Source organism: Peromyscus leucopus, chromosome 15 (genome assembly GCF_004664715.2).
Source record: "Peromyscus leucopus breed LL Stock chromosome 15, UCI_PerLeu_2.1, whole genome shotgun sequence".
Lineage (NCBI taxonomy): Eukaryota > Metazoa > Chordata > Mammalia > Rodentia > Cricetidae > Peromyscus > Peromyscus leucopus.
In genome coordinates, this window is record NC_051076.1 from 44,786,777 (window position 1) to 44,810,811 (window position 24,035).

The 24,035-nt window shown below is 37.1% G+C and overlaps 1 protein-coding gene across 1 annotated transcript in view; it reads left to right on the top strand.

Annotated features, from left to right (window-relative positions):
- The first annotated feature begins 644 nt into the window (after nt 1-644).
- Nucleotides 645-24,035, top strand: part of Rgs13 (regulator of G protein signaling 13) — a 28,521-nt gene continuing 5,130 nt past the window's right edge. Inside the window, exons 1-4 of the mRNA XM_028884621.2 lie at nt 645-877; nt 2,061-2,128; nt 7,213-7,281; nt 10,243-10,304. Of these exons, the coding sequence (XP_028740454.1) occupies nt 7,217-7,281; nt 10,243-10,304 (127 nt within the window). The 5' untranslated portion in view covers nt 645-877; nt 2,061-2,128; nt 7,213-7,216. The remainder of the gene's footprint in view (nt 878-2,060; nt 2,129-7,212; nt 7,282-10,242; nt 10,305-24,035) is intronic.

Below are 24,035 nucleotides of genomic sequence, written 5' to 3' on the forward strand. Positions count from 1 at the left end.
TTTAAGAAGTGTTCACTTCAATGACATTCTGCTTCTCCTCGCTATTTTATTCCAGCACTCCTATGAGACAGTGTTGAGAGTTCATTCACACATACACACACACACACACACACACACACACACACACACTCCATATTAGACACAAGACAAAGGCACTAAACATTTCCCCATAGTCTGCATTCAGTAGAACAGCTCATCTGAAGCACTGTATTCAGTCCAAAGTTTGGTAGGCATTTTAACAGACTAAAAAAATGATTGACAGTCAAAATATAGCCTTAAAGGACCAGCAGTAAGTTTTCCAAGGGTTAGCCAGAAAAGAGAGCCCTTAGCTTGTTACCGGTCCTTGGTCAGTTGACCATTGTGATCAGGTTGCTGTCAAGTTCCCATCACTTGATACTAGGTGTTTACAATGGTAGTCTGCTTATTTGTACTCAGGTCTCTTCTCCCCGGCTCCAAAAGGGATTTTCCTGTAGGCTGCACATTATCAAAAGCTTGAAAAAACAATTTTTCAGAAGAGAAGTTTTGACTACAACAGTTGAAAATTCTAAGGGGCTGTGCTTCCAGCCATCTGGACGTATCAGATGTTCTGATAAGTTTAGATAAAACCTCTTTTATCAGCAAGGCATTGCAATCCCACAGCACTATTTCCATATTCAAAAAAACCCCTCTTTGCATAGATATGTGTCTGTAAAACTAGAATTTCATAGCACAGAGACTGGAGTGCCATAGAAGGTAATTATACAGACAGTAGAGTCTTTTTATGCCAGGAAAAATAAAGCACTTGGTGCCTCGTGCAATTTCAGAACCTGATTTCAAAAGGATCATAACAAGGAGAAAATAAAATGTAGCTTGGTAGACTGCTCCACGGGAAATATTTGTAAGTATGAGATTCATTTAAAAAGTTGGTAAAGAAGAATGTTGTCTTGATATAAATGCCTAGTGGATACTGACTTCAGTAGCAGGGCTGTAAGAGTGCATGTAAGGTGTTTTTTCCAAGAAATAAACAAAAATGTAAACACATATTTCTTTCTTGGCTTAGGTTTCTGTAACTAACATTAAGAATGGCTTTCTATAAAAATTAAATAGGGAAACAAGATCTATTGCAGTTTTAGCGTATGATCTTTTTATGTGGTCTTTATCTGGATGTGGAATGATAGATACAATAATCAGAAAATTTAGAGTTAAAAAAAAGAAACATTGATCACTAAGTTACTATTTCTATCAGGTTATTAGCTCTGTTCATTCCCGTGCCAGTTTGTTGTAAGGTCTGTCTGAAGGACTGTTAATCCTTGTTGTATGGAATGTCTTTATTCCTCATGCTGCACCTAAGGACAACTTCATAAAATTAATTTTTCTTAAAGGGCAGAAAATTTTTTTTATACCATTGCAAAAAAGAGCTGGTCAAAATGTAAAGTGGTCCAGGCTTTTCAAAACTATATTCAACCTACTAAAATAAAAGAGAATGGGGTGGATTTTTTGTTTGTTTGTTTGTTTGCATATGAGCAGAAAGACTTTCTTGGTTACCTGTCAGCACTACCAAAATTTAAATATGTAAAAAGGGATTAATTTTTAAGTTTATTAATTTTGATTTTACTCTAAGACTTAAAGGCAGGAGTGTATGTGAATCTATTCATGCCATAGTATGTACACCACTCATACTATTACCAATATATTTATGATTAGTCTGTGGATGAGATGTACTTTTTTTTAAATTATCAGAAGAAATATACTATGCTTAAAGACCTGTTAAAAAATATACATTAATTTTACCAACAGAGTACAGAAAAAAGATAAGCAAAGTAAGACATAATTGAAATAATCATAAGATGATTAAATGAAAGCCAATGAAAAGACAGATTAAGTGCATTTTATGTACTTTTATATTAATCTATGAAATTGACAAAATTCTAGAGATGAACAAATTGAGACTGTGAGGACCCATGAAACAGAAGTTATTGGATAAAAACAATGGCCAAGTAATTACATAAATCCTTGTGAAATACGTATTTTCATACTAATCTTTTTGCATCCTCTTGTTTTTTATCATTCTTTATTCTTAGGTTAATGGACTGTTTCTACATTATTACACCAGCATGAAAAAACAGGATTACCACTGATTTGAAGCTTGGTGAGTTTATCCACAATACAAATCAGTCCTACATCATGTCAGTGTAGATCGTGCTAAACTAGGAACTCTTTTTTTTACCAAAATAGAATTGAAGTTCTAGGGAGCATTTGAGTCTAATTTTTATTTTATTTTATTTTATTTCTTTCCTTGTGCTCTAGTTTGGAAAGTGCATTGTAACTAATGATATGCTTGGCTGCATTTATTCAATAAAACAAATTTAAGTTTACTGAGCACATTAATTAAGTGCTTATTACACTTCCTTTTAAAATTAGAATTCACCATTCTTTTAATACTAATTACATTTATTTAAAGTTCCTCAATTGTAAATTTGAGAGCATTTGACCCTGCCATTTCGTATTTTGTTGGAGACTAAAGATGAAAATGTATGATTTAATGACAAAACATTGTAAGATGTAGAATTGCAGCTATTTCTTTTTATTTTTCAATTAGGAGTATTTAGGAAATACTTATTTTAGAAATTCTTTGTTCTCAGACTGTGAATTATATGCTCTTCATTTGGTCAAATGGAATTCCAAAATCTGCGTTTGTTCTTCTCATTTTAGAGGTTTGCGAATTTTAACTTTGCTCTCCATCTGCTTCCCATCTTCCAAGACTTCTTTGAAATATTTTGCTACTTTTCCTTTCTTCTTTAATCTTCTTTTTTTCCTTCACATTTAAGTCTTGTGTGTTCTTTGCCTCTTCTTTTACAAGAGTTTTGGTTGGAAGAGAGAATAAACTCAATTGGTCAATCTGACCATTTTTTTTTTCATAATTAAATATTTGTGACTTACCTCTTTGCTTCAATCTAGAGAACTTTATGAGATATAAAAGTGTTGTCCTTCATCCCAGCAAAGGTGTGGTGCATGGTGATAATGAATCTAATAGAAATCAGTATGGAGGCACATGGACATGTGGGTGGACATTCCATTCTGGAAATCTTTTTTTTTCTTTATTAAGAATTTTTTTTATTCATTTTACATACCAACCATAGATACCCCTCTCATCCTTCCTCCTTCACCGCCTCAGGCCCTCCCCCCCCCAGACCAATCCACCCTCATTCCCTCCTCCAAAAAGGTAAGGCCTCCAATGCGGAGTCAGCAAAGCCTGGTACATTCAGTTGAGGCAGGTTTAAGCCCCTCCCCTGTATCAAGGCTATGTAAAGTGTGTAAAGTATTCCACCATGGTAGTGGGCTCCAGCAAGCCAGCTCGTGCACCAGGGATAGGTCTTGATCCTACTGCCATGGGGAAATCTTAATGGGCAAGAAAGAGCTGAAGGTCTTTGGCAGACTCAGGAGCAGACCTACAACACTAAGACCGCATCCATCAGGTCCCAGCTGTTTGTGAACTGAAAGCCAGAAGACATCATAAAACACAAACAATTCCTTCTATGCTCTATCTGTTCTCTGTGTAATATATCTTTGGCATAATTATTTCACTAAATATTTTCTGCGATTTAATCATTGGTAATTTAAGACATTGCATTCTACGTGTATTCTGTAATCTAACAAATCGAGTATGATTTGGAATCTGGAACAACATAAAAACAACGGCTTACACATGTTTATCAAATAACATTTGAAACAACATAGAGTAGGTAAGTTAGAACTTTAAACAACATGTATATGTACTTAGTGTACGTATATTTATAGCTACATTTCAGACCCTTCAGATGTTGCTAACTAATGAATAGCTTGTACCAGAGAACGTTGTACTGTATCAACCATCTAACTGAGCACAAGGATATTGTTGAACTAGACAGAGCTTTGCTGGTATTAGAAAAATCAGGACCACACATGGGACACATGGCATCTTGGGGTCCTGTAGCTTGGCAAGGGCACCCACATGGATCTCAGCCTCCTGTTTCCCTTTAGACAACCCACACAATCATCTCCAAGAGAACTGTCCTCTCTCACCTTTCCACTCCAGAACTCAAACTTCTGACCACGCAAATCCTATCTTATGGATTCTGACCTTTGGTATGACATATTTTCCTGGAGGATTCCAAATAACTGTGGCTACTCAGCTAACTCAACCTTTAACCTAATTGCTAAAAACAAATAACCAGAAATGAGATAGCAATGCTAAAAAAATGAAAATAAACAGGATTTACAGAGAGTATATTTACATGTAGAAGAATGAGCAACATTAATAAGGAAAGGTGGTCATCTGAGTTGAAATTTAAAAAAAAAAAAAAGAAGGAATATACTCTGGTAGGATGTGTACTTCTTCCTACAAAGGGGCTTGAGAAATACTTCCTGAGTTTCAGAGTACAAGAAGCTGAAGGTCAGACAAATTAGAACAGAAACATGCTTTGCATGCATCTATTTTTCTAATCTTCATTGTTCCATTTCAGAGAAAAAGGAAATAGATCATCTGAGAGGTAAATTAACACACCCAAGGTCACACAGCTAATAAAAGCCTCAACTAAAGTGTGTGCTATTCTAGTTTCAGAACCCTGAGCTATCTGAATATACTCTGACTGCTCCTGGGAGCTCTGGGAAACCCCTGAGCACTAGCAAAAGTGCCTTCAGTGTGCATGTGACCTCAGTGAGGGTTGCAGCCTGACCGGTGTGGTTTTGTCTGATCCCATTATAGCTACTAAGCTATATATCATAGCTATAGAATCTATAAAAGACACAGAGTTACAGAGATGATAAAAATTTGAAAATGGATATGCACAGCTCTAGTAGATGAAGCGGACAATGAAACAAAAGGTAGTTCAGGAAGAAATAGTGAGTCCCTGTAGGAGACAAGGATGAACAGTTACATTGACAGTGAGGATGTTCAAGAATAAGCAAGAGCCGTTGAGTACGGAAATTTGGCTTCACCAATAGAGTTCAGGGCCCAATTATACACAGGATAATTATAAATAAACCAGCTGATGCCACACTTTCCATAGCCTCAAATATTTCATTATTAATCATCTTTAGTCAGGTTTATCTTTCAAAAAAAAAACTTATTTTTTCACCACTTTGAGATTTTAAAACTTCAGGACTATTACCAACAATTTAGAATGCAATGGTTCACTCCTGAATTTGAGGTCATCTAGAATCTAGCCACATACACACATACATAGCCCCATAATAAACTTTCCTTTCTACTTACGTTACTGTATCTACAATCCAAAGAGGCTTAGCTAACCGGTTAACTTCCCTCCCTCCCATTTGCTCCCTCACGTACATCTATTTAGCTTCCACTTCTCCCAAGTCTTCTACCTCTACCCATGGACATCTTTTACCAGATTCACAGTCATACTGAAGAGTTCACTGGCGCACACTACAAATATGCAAGCTAGAATGGCCAAGTAGCAGAGCCCTTCCTCTGTATCTCTACTGGGTCAATCTTCAGCAGCTTCCACAAAACATGGGGTGCGGGGGACGAACACTCTATTCTGTTATCTTCTCCACATTTTTTGCTGCCTGCTCTGTTCATTAATAGCACTCTTGTTAACAAGCATAACAACATCTTTAAATCCTTTGCTCTCTTACTCCCTGTCTGGCTTTAACACCAAAATGATGACTCATTCATTTTTTTAATTTTTTTTTTTTACACTTCCAAATCTTGATTGTTTAAAACTGTCTTTTTACAATACAATGTTTTGGCTTTTAAATGATCTCTAGATGTTAGTATACAATTGAATATCTTTTTCTGAAACTCAACCACAAATTATGAATTCATCAATAATAAGCATGTTCTTGGGTGCTTATGATGCAGTATCATTCTGATTTTTGTCTAGTGGGCTCCTTTTTTACAGTCTTACTGAGATGTATATGTATGAGACAGTCATCTTAGGCTGTCTTTTCAGTTCAGACTCTGTCCCAAGACATCTCATTATATTTTTATACTTTTCCTAAGTCTTTATGAAAATACCCAACTTTATTTTCAAGGCAAATTTCTCAGGTAAAATTGTTTCCATTCTTTCTCTCTAAAGTTACATCCAAAGATAATTTGGGGGCCAATCTTAACTCTCTAACCTTTTCTTCCAAGATCTCTCTCTTTTTCATCCTAGACAACGCAGTACTTTTCTTCAGCTAACCATTACTTCTCAGCACTTCTCAGCATATCCCATTGATTCCCGCTCAGAGGGTACATTACTGGTATGGCTTCACTGACCATTCTCAAGTCTGACTCAGTTCTCCTCCTGCAGATATACACAGCCCCTCTAACAAAAAGCCCACAGTATGTTTTATCATGACTTGCCCATAAAGATAGGAAGAGAAAAATGGGGTCTCTGGAGATCACTCACAGGCACTGAGCTTGGCCGAGGACAGGAGCTCAGATGACACTTGGAATGAGTTGATAAAGTCATAAAAGCTCACTACTGATCCTCAGCGATTCACTTCACATAACTACCTATGTATAGCTACCAAACTATTTCAAGATTCTGTATAAAACATGTATTCAATTACCCCTAGCATGTTTTTTAGTGTTTTGTTTTCTCAAAGTCCCGAGTTAAAAAACCAACCGTGACATGTGTTGCTATATATACACTCAGCCTAGACTGAGTCAACTCTGCTAGAATTTCAAAGTTACAATGTCCAAAATGCCTAAGTTTATGTAAAAACTACTCTTCTCAGAATTCATTCTTAAGGAGTTTTTATTTGGCTGTTTATACTATTTTATTTGACTAATTACAAAGAGGCAAATTTTTCCTTCATATATTTAGGGAGCATTCTAAAAATAAGAATTGTCCCAAAAAGGAATCCTTAGAAATTGAGGAATTCGTTGTCATTGGGTTCTAATTAAAATACATCTTTCAGAGAGCTTTCTTTTTCTAAAAAAAAAAAAAAAAAAAAAAAAAAAAAAAAAAAAAAAAAAAAAAAAAAAAAACCCTATTATTAATGAATTGGTGGGTAAGAGGAATTCCAAAGTCACAGAGAAATCTAATCACCTATATTCTTATGAAATATGTATGAGGTGAGTCATTGTATTCCTTCTTCCTCCGTGACCCACAGTGACTTCTGTTAACTTTAAGAATTCATCCTATTTTGGAGATTTATAATTTTATATGTTCTTTGAAAATTGACTCACCAGGCAGTCATTTTACATGACTAAATTATATACCTATATGCTTTTGTTTTTAGAAAAATGAGCAGGCACATCTGTTGGATTTGTAAGCTATGCAGAGCTGAATCTAAGAGGCTCCCCTCAAAGTAAGTAGCTTTTGAATATCATAACCATTTTAAAGCATTTTTAGTCACATGATAAATAGGTACATACATATTTAACTGTGTTCTGAATATATTTTGCTGAGAAAGTAAAAATTTATATTTACACATGAGAAACTCCAGCAGAGCAGTCATGTATCACACTAAAATTCATTTCCATTATTCATGGTGTACACTTAAGAATTCAGCAATTTTGATGTTTTAGAGACTATTACAAACATTCTTTTTAAGAACAGTTTAGTGCTGTTTATATTAAAGGAATTTTTAATCCAATATATTTCACAACTAACACCTTCTTAAGAGATGCCAGACACCTTCATTTCTTCATGGGGTTTATAAGAATGGAAGCCTACCAAGCTTCCAGTTTTTTTTTTTTTTTTAATGCAGGGAAATGTGCTGTTTCCTTGCTTTTTACAGGGTCTGGCTATGCAGGCCAGGCCACCCCCAAACTTGAGATCATACTGCCTAAGCCTCCCAAGCACTGGGATAAGTTATATTATAAAGATCCAGCCTTTTTCTGAGATCTGCAAATAGTTTAAAATAGAATGTATGTCTGAAAGAATAACAAAACAATTAGATTTATCACAAAGAATTTACAGATTGAAGACCCCTGTTAGATTAACCATACATACATACCTAACCTAGGTCAAGTAGAGACCTCAATTCAGAACACATCCTTTTAGGTCAGAGCTCTTGACCAGCCTGACCTCCCACTGAAGTAGAGAAGGTCTCAAAAGGTCACAAGCTACTGCTTGGTGAAGAAAGTTAGCTGTAGTGATGGGTGGCAAAACCCAACGCTCAGTATTCTAGTGACTAGTTCAACTTTGTGAACTATGGAGGTGCACCCATGGACAAAGATATAATAGACTGACTGGGACCAGCTTTCTTTTACTGATGATGCCTATGACCTATCACAATCAGAACTTGGATTTTCTGTTGTCTGTCTTGTATATCCTCCATAGAAAGGAGGAACTTGGGAAAAGAGAATTCATATTCATTGAAGGCTGTTTGAGGTCATTTGATAGGAGCTTTGCATTCATTTTAACTTTGTCACATAGAGAGATAATAACAAAACTAAGGTGTGGAGATGTATTAAGTCCAACATTGGGATTGGATCCCCCAACCCTCAGACTCTAAGCATCAATGCCATGGGCTTCAAAATGTCTTCATGTCTGATTGCTTTTTGCCACCTACCTGTCCAGAAAAAAAAAGAAAGTGATGCCAAAAAGAAGAGTGCAGGCCAGGAAACTCAGGCTGATCTAGGGGCAAAGGTGCTTAAAAATAATCTTTGCATAACTCTGAGTATACCATCTTCATAGTCACGGGCCAACATGAATACTCTGAGAGAGACTATAAGCAAAAGCAGAAATAAAGTTCAAATAACCCAATATTTCCAACCTTGGTCTGTATCTGTCAGTCTCATAAATCTTGCAGGCAAAGGCATTCTCTTGGTAACAATTTCCCAACACAGTGATGTTGTCTTCCCTCACTGGAGATTTCAGTCTTTCCTCTACAATGGGAGTCAGTGAGATAGAAAAGTATGCAAGAAACCTGCCTTACATGTCCTACTTCAATAGACTGAAAACATTATTTCAGCTTATTCTTTCTGAAGTTCCAGTGAGGGAAAAGGACAGTGAGTCAGAAATAGATTTCAAGGAAACGTTTTTGAGTGCACTGAACACAATGCACCTCGAAGCTGCTGGGAAAGTCTACATGGAGCTGACAGGACCATCAGAGCTGCTACAGGACTAATATTGTTCTACATTATGCACTATTTCACTTTTTAAATTTTCATTACATTCATAACCAGTTACTGATGATGGTCACTCCTGAAGAATTAACACTCAGGCTGATTCCACAGAAACAACAAGGAGCAGGTCTCGCTTTCATCTTAGCTTCTTAGATTATACCAGTGCTAAAGGCAGGAAGAAACATGCAAGGCAGAAGCTGAGTAGCGATGGACACATTGGTGACTTTGAGAAAGTAGGCTCGCTTATCAGTCACCTCATGAAGCTCACCAAGAGAAACAGAAATGGAACCTTTAAGCCAGCGCCTTTCATGGATATCTTCCAAATGTGCCTTTGTTAATTATGTTTAAGTCAAATGCAACTTGACATATTCTACCTTCATTGGTGTGAAAGCCTTCAAAGTTCAATATATAAATACACACCTATCAAATAAGAAAGTGCGAACGTAATAGACAAGACATTACATGAGAATGTGTGCATAAGCTTTGAAGGTAAACTGGCATTGATTAGTAAGTGGGTGCGTGTGTCACGGTGGCAGAAAAACACGAGACAATCCTGTAGAGGCAATGTGCGAGTCTGTGCCTGGAACTTTCAAAGTATGTGCCTTTCATCTGTTTTCAGTTTGTTTCTACTAATCTACAAAATTACCACAGCTACATGGGCGGGCAAGCTTGGCTACATGTAGTTTTAATGATGAAAAAGAAAAATACTCAGAATTTTTTAGACTATGAAAGCTCCAGAAGGCCCCTTGTATAATATTATACTACATAGATGATCTACAGATGATTAATTTATAATTATAAGTTAAGGAGTAAGACCACAGTAATCACATATAAAATGTGTATAAGGAGAGCATACACATGGAAACTATGTATGCAAAATATAATTTCTTACTTAAAAACACAAACATACATAACAAAGGCTACATCTACCACACTTCTAATAGAAAACTGGAAATGAGGAGATGATACAACTATTGTTCCTATCTTCAATATTTATTTTATATTCTCTAGTATATATCTCTTATATGTTTTAGAGTTTAAAAACTCAGTGAAGACTAGAACATAAAGGGTCAAAGGACAATAAGCAGTGTAATTATATTTTGCTATTATTCTCAAGATTGCATATATCTATTTAGTTCAGCAAAACATTGATAGTAATTGAGCCTAATCACTGCCTTTTTTTTTTCTTTCCAAAGCCTTACTTTAGAAGAGGTTTTAGGATGGGCCCAATCTTTGGAAAGTCTGATGGCTACAAAATGTGAGTATGATGTATATGCCAACTTTGAAGAAGAGGCCTGTTTCATTCGTATGGGGGGAGCAGGAGGGGGGGGTGCCAGATGACAAGTGTAAGCGGCTCTGCTTGCTGCCTCCTAAGTGGCAACTGACATAGTTAAAAAAGGAAAACCTGAAAATAGTTTGTCATGCCAACCATCGTTATTTTCCTTGGTGTTAATTAAAACAAGATTAGTCACTGAGGGTATTTATTCTTCACAAGTATATGTGTAAAACCCATGGGGAATATGCTGAAATAGTAACACATACTGAAATACACTGCCTTCCCATAGCTTGCTATAGTTAGTGCTTGGAAACTATTAAAAAGTTGCTGTTCTAAGTGCTTTCAAAAGCAAGAATCAATCTGAGCCTTGATGTTCTAAAACTCCTTGGAGTTCTTCAGTCTCTGATTCCGGGGGTCCCATGTGCAATGGCACAAGCATGAGAATTCAAATGAAACAAATGAAAGATCATAGTGATGTAGACAGACAAAAATATAAGTTTAGAAGCTCAATACAGTTAATATGAAGGATAATGGGCACTCAGGGGAATTGTCTATTGTGTTGGGAACAGAAAATGGTAGGTGATAGAAAATGTTGACCAGAAGACAAGTTTAAAACACACACACACACACACACACACACACACACACACACACACACACACACACAAGTAGAGGTTACTTAAAGAAAATTCTACTGAGCTTAGTTCCTTTCTGACAGGGCTATTACCATCGAATGTTGGCTAATTTTTGTCTGTGGGCTTATCCCTTTATTAGGGACTTCCTTGTGTGAGATTCTCTGTGAAGAATGTTTTTTTTTCAGATGTCCCGATTAGGAACAGGAGTTAACCACGCTCCTACGATGTTTTAATTAGTGGGTGTGTAGGATTATTATTGACTGAGTACATCCCATCATTCATGAGGATCTCTGTGTTCCTAGGACTCTACCTGCTCTCGCTGCCTCAAGAACATTCTTGTACTGCATCTGTTATTTCTGACTCACAGCAATGGTGGGAGGCATGAACCCTTGACTCTTGGCTTTTTCTATCAGAATTCCTTAGTCCTTCTAGTTCTGATTCTGAGACTCCTTCCTTGGTGTTGGACATCTCCAGACCTGGGCACCATCTAAGCATTCATTTTTAGTTGTAAGCCATCCCACTGAAAATGTACACATCATAGTTTCTTTCTTTCTTTCATTTATTTGCAAGAAGGTTTGAACTATGCCTTTTACATATCAAGTATTACTCATAGTTCTCTGGTGTAACTTGCCAGCATGATCATGAATTAAATTTTATATCTTTGGACTAAATTTTAGGGCACTTAAATTGAAGGAGAAGAGAAACTTGCCTGTTAAGTCGGCTATATTGAGTCTTCTCCAAAGAGTTTTAATATCAGCCCTAACCCATGCTTGCAACATTGCCCGGTTAATCTCACTTTCAGAGTTACAGACATCTCTTCCATAAAGTGGGAATACCATCTCACTATTCGACACTATTGTACTGGTTGAACACAAAAGACTGGGTTCGGTGCACTATACAGCCTGAGCAGAAAATGGTTGCCATTTACTCTTATTAGTAATAAAGCACACATCTCTGAGCACAATCTTTTTTTTTCTCTCCGTCCTACCAAAAGATCAGACTCTAAGTATTCAGGATCCATGATGGCCTAACCCAGCGCGTTTTCTAAAATGTACACCTAGCTGTGTCCTTTCTGTAAGAGACCCTCCACCGGTGTGCTCCATCCCCTACCTGTGCGTCAGTGACTCTCCTGTTACAGGCTTCTACTCAGTGTCGGTTTTTCTCTTACCCAATCCTGCACACACTTCAAATTCAAGTTCCATCTTTCCTATGAAATGATTTAGAAATATTTTTCCTCTTCTATTTTGTTAGTACATTATTTATTCTACCTTTAATTGCCACCAGTTTGGGTAATGAGTTTATTTCCAAAGTAACTTGCTCAATAAATTGTAAAAGCCTTCGAAGAATGGATATTGCTTATTCATTTCACACCCCAATGGGAGGCACAAAGTGTCATCTCTACCTAGTAGGCATGTTTTACAGTTCAACAAAAGACAAATATTAATAAGAAACTATCAACACACCAAGATATATTATATAAATGTATGTGCCAGTGCTGAGGACTTGACAAAATGAGCAGAGTAAATTGTTTGACATGAATATCAAGTGGGCACTGGCTTAGCTAGACTCAGCAATTTAGAGATAGTGTCCTAAAGATAAACAAAGTGTAGCCAGGCGGTGGTGGCGCACGCCTTTAATCCCAGCACTCAGGAGGCAGAGGCAGGTGGATCTTTGTAGCCGCCTGGGCTACAGAGTGATTTCCAGGAAAGGTGCAAAGCTACACAGAGAAACCTGTCTCGAAAAACAAAACAAAACAAAAAAAAAAACAAAAAACAAAAAAAAAAACAACCAGGGGGGAAAAAAGAATATATAGATTATTAAACTCACATGGGGGATAGGGATATGATGAGAAAGTAACATAGGAAATATTTGTTTGAAAATCATTAAGTAATAGTTATATTCAACACAATGCCATTAAATTCAAGAGCTTTATAAAAAGTGGGAATTGGAAAAGACCAAGTTTGTGCAGTCATTTCTAGGAGAGACTGTATCATAGCAGACTTCCTGGTATTCTGGCTCTTACAATCTTCCTTCTTCCTCTTCTGCAATGTTCCCCGAGCCGTAGGTGCAGGAGCTGTGATGTAAATGTATCTGTTGAGGCTTGCTGACCTCAACTATTAAAAACTATTAATATCTGTGTTGTGTCTAGTTGGGTCTCTGTCCTTTGCTGTAAAAAGATGTTGCTTTGATGAGGGGTGTTAGTGACACTTATCTGTGTGTACGAGGATAATATTTAGAATGTAGGAAATAATTATGCTGGCCTAAAAAAAAATAGTGGCAATGGGTTTTTTTAAGGTCCATGGACTCCTTATCCTAGGATACAGGCTAGGTTTCCAGTACCAGGCATAATTTCCCTCCTGTTGAGTGGGACTTAGGTCCTGCAAGAGTGCTTTTGGCTGCTACCAACACGTAAGTGCCACTTACTGTACTTTAATGCATTTCTTGCCAAAATCAGAACAATTTCAGTATCAACGGACATGCTAACATGGAAGGAGGAAAATGTTGTGGTGTCCCATCCATAAACAAAGAACCATAGACCACTAATAACTGATGGAAGAAGGAGAAATTGTCTCTACCAGGGATGAGCCCCTTATTGGTTTGTCCACTGAAGAACGATCAGCCTTGAAATCATTTACAAACAAGCAACAAATATGGACTCAGCAGTTTATGTGTGTATGTGTAGTATATATGATGTACACATATATGTGAATGCAATAATGATTCAGAGAAAAAGCAGAATATGGAAAGGATTCAAGGAAGGTTAGCTGAGCTGGGAGAGACTAAATGGAAAGGGTGAGTGGAAAGTGATACAGTTCTATTGCAGTTAAAAAAACATATTTTTGAAAAGAGAAGAACAAGGTGGAGTAGGAAGAGGAGTAAGGGAAAAAGAAAAAGGAGGAGGAGGAAGAGGAGGAGAAGAAAAAGAAAAAAGAGGAGGAAGAAGAGGAGGAAAAGAAGAAAAAGAAAAAAGGGGAAGGAAAAAGAGAAGGAGGAGGAAGAAGAGGAAGAAGAAGAAAAGAGAAAAAGGACCAAGTTGAGAAGAAAACTATACAGATGGTGATTCAAAATTAGGAATGTTTGTAACCTAAATACATTCTAGATGTTATTCAGTGATAAGCTGCTGGCAAACAAGTTTTCAAAACATAGATGATACTTTTTAAAACTAATGTGTATGCATTCACTAACCGAGTACATACTAAGCCTGTTTTAGTTATCAGGTAGTATGCTTGGGAAAAATCCTATCATACAAATAAAACTGCACAGAAAAAAAATGTTTTGCAAAATATGAAAGTCCTTTAAAAAAGAATGAAAAGGATCACCATTTATGATAAACTTTGGAAAGATAGAAAGTAGTTATCAAACCAACTTTTACAAGCACCATGAATGGAATTCCAAAGGCAACAAAAATACTTTTTAAATATAATATCTTTTGACAAAAAAAAATTCTCAAGGCCACATAAAGGGCTGATTGACAGTAGTTTGAATACAGGAAATTATTTAAAAGTAAGCCTGGTATAGATAAATGGATGTCTTTCAAATGAAGCAATACTGCTTGATGTTTGATGTGAAAGAGTGTCATTTAAAAACCATCCACAATGAATGAAGCAGGAAATACTCTACAGATGTTAAAAGTCTACAGATGACTGAAAGTTTTTCATCTTTCAAACATCTAAGTTTTTAGAAAATATTTTTCCAGAAGTAACAAAAATATAAAGATGTAAGGAAAAAAATTTTCATCTATCCAAGAAAATATGTGAGACTTATCTAAGATTTTCCTTCAAATGATAGGAACCCAGACTTTGCCACTGAATCCAAAATTTGCTATCAAGGCATCAGGCTTCACTCACATGAAAAGGGAAAAGTGTAGTTGTGTGGGTGTTTCTGGTTTCTAAACACTAAATGAGATGAATAAATGCAAAGAAAGACACAGAAAGGAACATTTAAGATCATAGAAGACCAAAATCACTTAAAATCCCAGAACTCTTCAAACTAGAAAGGTCAAATTTTTTAAAATAATGAGAATCTATAATGCCAAAAAATACAGAAGACACATAAATACATTAGATACATTAACCAATTTTCTTTTTATCTTTTTAGTAATGGATTCCTTTTTATTATTTCTTTTATTTTTTTATATTATAATATAGTTACATCATTTCCCCTTTCCCTTTACTTCCTCCAAACCATATACCCTCCCCCTTTATTTCTTTCAAATTCATGGTGTCTTTTTCATTAACTATTGCTATATACACACATGCATATATATTCCTAAATGCATAAATGCAAGCTGTTCAATTTGTACAATGCTACCTGTGTGTGTGTTTCCAGGGCTGACCATTTGGTATTGGGTAACCAATCTGTTACTTTGCTATTCCCTAGGAAGGCTATTTGTCCAGCTTTCAGCATTCTTTGTTGTCTGTAGTTCTTTGCCTAGAGTTGAGGCCTCACTGGGCTTTTCCTCCATTCAGTTCAGCACATCTGTTGATGTTGTCCTTGCTCAGCTCATGTATAAGCAGTCATGCTGGTGAGACTTTATGGGTGTAGCTTCTGAAATTCCTAGGGGACACAAAACCACTGCAAACTCACTGTTCCTCCGGCTATTACCATCTTTCTGACACCTCTTCTGAAGTGATATCTGACACTTAGGCAGGGAATTGTACAGTACATGTATCTGCTGGGACTGGGCTCCGGAACTCAGCATTTTGAATGGTTGTGATTTTCTGCAGTGGTCTCTGTCTGCTGAAAAAAAAAAAGTTTCCTTAATGAGGGCTGAAGACTACATTTATCTGTGGGTATAAGCACAAATATTTAGAATGTAGATAGAAAATATGCTGGTGTGATAAATTAGCAGTTGTAGTTTCTCCTCCAGGGTCCATGACTTCATTAGCCCTGGGTTATTGGCTAGGTTTCCAGTACTAGACAAGATGTCCTTCTTCTTGTGTGGGTCATAAATCCAATTAGAAAGCTGTTGGTTATTGCCAAGGTTATGTGTCACATTACTGAACCCTTAGAATTATCATGCTGCACTGATCACTGTTATAGTTCATAGGTGTTGCTGGGTAGGACTGTTGGTTGCTTCCCTCCTTTGGAAGCTTGCATGGTGCCTTCTTGTACCATGAAAGCCATTCTTTGGGGAAGTCCTGTGTCTCTAGTACATGGTGTCTTCAGTAATAGGGACCTACCTCCTACCTCTGGGAACAAACTAATTTTTAAAAGATAACAACAGGAGTTATTCACTGATATATTTTGTTTTATTCAAATAAAAAGATCACTTGGATGATTCAAACAATCCTACCATGTATCTGGGGGATGACATGAGGATGGAAAAGGGGTATATATGAGTTCAGCCCATGTACTCCACTTAAACAGAGGAGACAAATAACAAGCAGACCAATGGGCAGATAATTCCATAAAGTGGTAAGTGCTTTCAAAAAAGTAAAATCAAGTGATATGGAAAAAAATTGCAAGACTACAATAATTCAGCTGAGAATTATAGACAGAGAACAAAAATGTCAGAAGGAATAGAATGGCCAGAACCTCTGACAGAGAATAAAACTGTCAGAAGGGATAAGATTGGAACAAAGAGATGAGTCATAAGCAGCAGACATCTGTGCTGAGGTCTTTGGATATGAAGCCAAGTAGCAGGAAAACACATCTGAAAGGTCTGACGATGAGAGATTGGTGTCTGCAAATAACTAAAAGAAAGTTTAATATGTCAACTTCATAAGGCCTCATGAGGCCATGTGAATGACCTTACCCTGAAAACTAACCAAAAAAAAAAATGAATATATTTTTAAAAGATCTTGCCAGCTCTTTTCTGAAGAAAAACAAAGGAAAACTAGTTAGAAGGATATTTCAATAAACCAGCTAAGACCAGAACTCAGGAGAGCAGACACACTTGGAAATAATTAGCATCTAGATGTTCATAAAAGCTATGGGTCCAAAAGATTGCTGGAAGAGTTAAGATAAAGAAGAGAGCTAGAGAGGTGATGCTTGGGTACACGGTGATATTCCAGAGTTCAGGAACAAGAGCCAGGGGCAGCAAAAGGAACATCTAGTGAATTAATGGTGAATAAAAAGAGTGTATTACCACAGAAGCCAAAGGCGACAGTTCTTTCAGGAAAAGGGCCATGAACTGTAAAGACTGGAAATCAGGTCAGAGCAGGGCCCATCGGGTATGATAACACAGAAGCCCTGACACCTCAACAGAAGCATTTACAGTGCATAATGGGAGCAAGGTAGGATATATAATGTAATTTATATAAATTTTGATGTGAAAATGAGAAGATAAAAGAATAGAGATTGAACGGTGGCTGGCTACAAGTCTTTGTGTTTTCCTCTGTAACAAAATATGTTGTAGTCAAACTGTCAAAATTAAAAGGAAAATAGAATTCCATAAATTAGAAGAGGCTATCTCCGAAAATCAGTGGTAGGGATCTGGTGTATCATATGAAAGGCTGTGCATTTAGTTCCCATCACTATTTGTGTGTGTGTGCATGTGTGTACATACATATGTGTGTGCAGGTATGTATATGTGTTAAGTATTTTATTGTGTGTAAGCAAGTAAATAAACAAACAGCTCTTTCCTAAAAGCAGCAAGTCATATAGAAAGGAATTCCCACCAAACTAACAGCAGATTTATCAATAGTTATCTTATAGACCAGGATAAGATGGCAAAATAAACTTTAAGCTATGAAAGAAAAATTTCAGCCAAAAATACTATACCCAGCAAAGCAATCCTTCAAAGATAAAAGAGAAGTAAAAACTTTCCTAGATAAAACAAAAACTCAAAAAATTTGTCAGCATTTTCTCAGATCTACAAGAGATGTTCAAAGGAGTAGTTTCTAGTGGTGTGGCTACCACTATAAAAATGTATAAAACTACAAAAACTCCACAAAATGGAGTGAAAATGTACAGGTGAAAGAAGACTCTAACTCTATCAGGACAAAGACACCACCAAGTTCACAAAAGTGAACAACAGAGGAAGAAACAAAAAAGATACATAAAGCCAGAAAAAAATGACAAAATTGTCTTTATTCATCATTAATAATACCAAGTATAAACAGATTAAATACCCCAACTAAAGTATATAGGCGAATAGAATAGTTTTTATAAAAATAACACAAATACTACAACAGTGTATTTCCTTTAAGAAAGTTACTTTAAAGTAAAGAGATGTAACAAAGACTAAAAATGAATGAAGGAAAAGATAAACCATGAGCATGGAAACCAAAACCAAGCAAGAATAGTTACACATGTATGAGAAAGAACATACTTTAAATACAAAGCAATGGAAAGAAACAAAATGATCACTATATAACGATAAAGAGATAGCAAAAAGAAAAAATGTAAATAGTATGTGTACGCAAAGCTGGAACAATTGAATCTATGAAGTTTTCCTTGGGGAAATAGACTCCACTGTGCTCTACTTTTAACAATGGACAAAAATTGACAAACAAGCCTTGGAACTAGACTATAATACAGACTGATGAACAGACGTTTATAGGTCATTGCATCAAAGATCTACAAAATACACATTTCTCACTATCACACAGGACATGCTCCAGAATATTTCACATGTTGGGCTGCATAGCCAATTCTCAACAAAGTTGAAAAACTTGAAATCATTGTATTATCTTCTCTGATCATGGTGGACTAAAACTAGGCATCCATAATGTTTGGAAATTGTAAAAATACTTCTCTATTTAAAGTTCCTTATCTAATTATTTATTATATTTCACATAATTAAATAAAAACACTTCTAGAATTTCCAAGGAACCATAAAAGACCCAAATTGTCAAACCAACCAGGAACAGAAAACAAATAAACCAAAAGCAGAGGCATTATAACACCAGACTTCAAAACATACTTGAGAGGGATGGATAGTGTCTGAACAGAAAGGTGCTGGTATGGAAACAGGTCTGGAATCTTGCAGAATAGAATGGAACATTTCAGAAATAAATCAACACTTTCCAGCCAACTGATTTTTCCTAAGAAAGGCAACAAGAACACGCATTAGAGAAAGAAAATGATCTTTAACTGTGCTTCTGAGGAGAGTAAAAGCAGATATATAAACGCAGAGGAAACTTGGCCTCTCTCTCTCTCATCATATGCAAATAACAACTCAAAAGACCTGAATGTGACTACATAAAACTACTAGAAGAAAATATAGGAGAAATACTTCAAAATTTATGTATAGGCACAAGTTTATGTATTTATCACACACACACACACACACACACACACACACACACACACACACAGATAACAAAAGCAAAAACTGACAAACCAGATTATACCAAACTGAAAGGCTTCAATACAGCCAAGGGAACAGTCAAGAAAGTAAGAATACATCCTAAAGGATGGATTAAACACAAACTATTCATTAAAAGAGGGGTTGATTTCCAGCATATATAAGAAAACAATTCAACAGTAAAAATAATAATAACAACAATCCAATTTAAAATGGATAAATGACTTGTAAGGACATTTTCCAAAAGAGAATGTACAAATGGTTGGTAACAGTATGAAAAAAGGCTCACTGTCACTGAGTCTCAAAAAAAATGCAAATCAAACCACATGGGCTGTTATCATAGGTCTCCAGAAGTTCTTTTATGCTACAGGATTGTCTCAGCTATCCTGTTTTTTTGTTTGTTTGTTTTCCATATTAATGTGAGTATTGTTCTTTCAAGGTCTGTAAAACACTTCTAATGTAACACATTATGATAACTATGTTTGAATACCAGTAACTGAGTATTTTAAAATAGGTAGAAGAAAACATTTTGAATACTCCCAAGTAATACATGTCTGAAGTGATAAATATGTTTACTCTAATTTAATTGTTATACACTGTATACATAGGCTGAATATCACATGTGTACAACATACTAAGTACTATCCTATGTGTCAGTTAAAAATAAAAATAGACTTTAAAGAAAAACAGAAAGGAGACTTTATAAAAATAACTCAGTCAGTAAAATGCTCATTTTTCAAGTATGAGGACCTGAGTTCAGTCCCAAGAGCCTATATTTTTTTATTTAAGAAATTTTTTTAATTCACTTTACATACCAAACACAGATCCCTCTCTCATCCCTCCTCCCACTCACCTCAGCCTTCCCCTGCCCCTGCCTCACTTCCCATCTGTTGCTGGAGGGCTTCTCTCCAGGTTCCACCAAGCCCCGCAGTCCCACAATCCACATATAAAATAATCACTCAGACGCTTATATTACTTATAAACTGTATGACCATGGCAGGCTTCTTGCTAACTGTTCTTATAGCTTAAATTAACCCATTTTTATAAATCTATACCTTGCCACATGGCTGGTGGCTTACTGGCGTCTTTACATGTTGCTTGTCCTGGCGGTGGCTGCACTGTCTCTCCCCCTTCTTCCTGTTTCCCCAATTCTCCTCTCTCCTTGTCCACCTATACTTCCTGTCTGGTCACTGGCCATCAGTGTTTTATTTATATAGAGCGATATCCACAGCACCCATCCCCTCTTACAAAAGGGTAAGGCCTCCCATGGGGAGTCAGCAAAGCCAGGTACATTCAGTTGAGGCAGGACCAAGCCCCTTCCCCCTGCATCAAGGCTGAGCAAGGTGTCAGACCATAGGAAATGGGATCCAGAAAGCCAGCTCATGCACCAGAGATAGATCTTGACCCCAGTGCCAGGGGCTCCTCAAACAGACCAAGCTACACAACTCTCTCCTGTATGCAAAGGGTCTAGTCAGATCCCATGCACATTTTTAAAAAGAAAAACACCTTGGCATAGTTGTGCATACTTACAATCCCAGTACAGGAAAGGCAGATACAGGTAAACTGCTGTAGCCTGTGGCCACCACCTGTTTAGCCAGTTCCAGACCATTGAAAGACACACATGTATACATGTACACACGCGCGCGCGCAGAGAGAGAGAATAACAGAGATGGGAAGGAGGCGTGGTCAGTAGCAAGAAGGAGTGTGAGGTCAAGAATTGTTTTAGTTGCATTTGGGAAACATGGCAACATGCTCATCTGGTGAGGACAGCTAACAGTGAGGACGCCATGGCAGAGAGGAGAGGGGGATAACATGGTAAGAGCAACAGGGAAATGTAAAGCACTGAAGAGAGCAAAAATATAAGAGAGCCCAGAAAAAAATTTAGCCAGTACAAAAGGAGTCAACATAACTCTTCTGGAAAACTCTAGGGCTAGGATATCAGGGAAATGGCGGTTTGCTGAGGGATCATTTAAAATTTGCAATGATCATTTTAACTCAGAAAGCACAGCTGTGGGCTTTCCTGCGAACTGTCCAGCTGGTCCGGCACCAATATTCTCTGGATAGGCAGGGGTTCACAATAAGAGCTGGCATTCAACCTTTACTTTGGGTCAAAATTATACTTAAACATACTTTATACTCCCCCTTGTAAATTATCATAATTACAGGTGGACAATCTTAAAAATACTGGATTTAACAGTGTAGGATTGGGGAGCTGCTCGAGGCAATGAAACCTCTCCGGACTGACAAAGCTTCGGGCTGGTGGAGCATCTTTACTGATGCAGAGGTACAGAGCTGACAGGGGGAGTTACTGATGGATCTTGCTGCTCGCCCCTGTGCATAGTCTCAGCTCTCCTCATCTGTGGGAGATTCCCCGCCACCCACGGGGGATTGGCAGCTTCTACACTTGTCATTTAGCCTAATCTGCGCTAACCACTGCTGTTGCCATGGTTACCTCCCTCACACGTGTCAGTCATTACGGTGCAACTCTGCCTCGGCTCTTCTTTCCTTTTAGCACTTCTTGTCTTCTCCAATTTCTCATGCACGGTTTTAACCCAGCAGGGTGGGGGGAAAAAAAGAAGAAGAAGAAATGGCCTTTTTTAGACATTGCTGTTCAGCTAGCACTTTTCCCTCCACTGTGAGAAAATGAAAAGCCATCGTGTACAGTTAGAACCCTCCAATCTTCAGTACCTCCTGCGGGTGGAATGATTAGAGCTTACCCCACTTTTTAAGGCTTATAAGAGAGTCCTTTAAAATGCAGAGACATGAAGGGTACAGAAGCCAAGGTTATAAAACATGTATCCACCAGTCCCTGCCATTTGCCAGTATATAGGAACTGTACAGCCTGCAGTCCTGATCCTTCCAGCCTCTCAGCGGAATGGGCTGACAATGGGAGCAAATTAACAAATACAATAGAACATGATGTATTTATTGGAATTATATATTCTCTCTATCCTAGGTCTGTTTGACAACTAACAGTGCATATTTAGGTAACCAGGGGAGTTCAGAGAACATTTTCCAGACATTGTGATCTATAAAGCCAAGTCTCGGGTCAAGGTATAAAACACAACAGGAAATAAACTATGTAAATGAATGACACACCACATCGCCACAAAGTGTGTTTAGAGAAGTGTGTCTGAACATGGCTCAGGTATTACGTTTATGAGTGAATAGAGATGGGTATGAGGGTAGAGTAGTATGTCCAGTGAGTCTAGCAATTACAGTTAAAAGCTGTGGCCTTATTCATTTGAGTCATGGGAAGGTGTTGGTAGGGTATAATAATGGTCAGACCTTTTAAAGGACTTTTTCCCCTAATGAAATTCCTAACAATACTGAAAAAAGTATTCAGTAGGCTGACTGAAGCTTTCTCATATAAGATGGCTACAAATGTACCTCAAAATAATATGCCAATAACAGAAGATAATGCAACAATATAACAATATTATTAACATATAAAGACAATAGAAAATCAGGAAAACACTACAAAACAAAAATTTTAATAAAACAGAAGATGTACTATAAAAGCTTACAGAAATTCTAGTAGAATTATAAACTTCTGTATTCCCTGTGGTGCAGATTGCAAGTGACTGAATTTAAAATTAGTTCACACATATTTCAATATATACTAATGACCACTGCTCACCTGCAAGATTTAATGAATGGCTAAGTTTTGCCTTGTGCAGTAAGTTCGATTCCATGAAAGATAGGGTACTATTCTGACTCAGTTAAAAGATATCCCACATGTTCCGTCCCCATCAAGATAACTGTCACATGTCACTTTTGTGCCAGAGACATACTCATCTCACTGATTTTTCAAAGAGCAATATGGAGATTATTAAAGGGACCATGCACAATTTTAAAGGAAAATTCACACACAACATATGACACAAACTTATTTTCTCATTCTCCCCACTGAGCAGTCCTGTCTTTATCTTACATTTACTAAGCAGCATTAAGTCTCCTGAGCATCATTTAAAACTTGAAAATGGGCTCCACCACCTAATTTAGGAAAAACATTCCACCTTGTAATTCACTTATAATATGAGTCAATACAACTATAAACTCAGTGATGCAATTTTCTATTTAACGTTTACTAAGATTCCAGAAATGTTTTCACACAGATATTCTTCCGGCTGCTTGCTTAAGCAGCTAGTTAGTGTTCTCAGACCAAAACTCAACTGATGTATACAAATGTCTGCAAAATAAACTGATTTTGTAAGCCTAGTCACTCTGCACACTAGAGTAATGTGTAGGTTCCAGTAGTCTGGGTCAGCTTTTGCAAAATTACAATGCAATAATAAGTACCATAAAAATCCCCATTGATTAGAATAAAGAAGGCTCTCTTTTCATTCATGATATATGACAACTGAGGTCAGTTTCAACTCTATGGTGATATTTTATTTGTACTGAAATGTGATTTTATTTGTATGTTAATAAATAAAGTTGCCTGGGGGTCAGAGCTAATAGCAAGCCATAGCAGAGCTGGGCGTTCGTGGTGCACGCCTTTAATCCCAGCACTTGGTAGGCAGAGCTAGGTAGATCTCTGTGTGTTCAAGGATACAGCCAGCATTGAAGACACACACCTTTAATCTCAATACCAACCATAGAAGACCTGGAAGTCTCTACAGACAGGCAGTGATGAGGCAGTCATGTGTTTGGGTTTACAACCAATGAGAAGGCAGAACAGAAAGACCATATAAAGATAAACACACAGGAAGTAGCTCTCTTTCGGAGAGGTCTCTTGGCTGAAGAGGCTAGCTGCAGCAGGCGGTAAGGCTCTCAGCTCTGATCTCTTGGCTTTCTTCTTTGCATTGGTTCTGTGTTTCT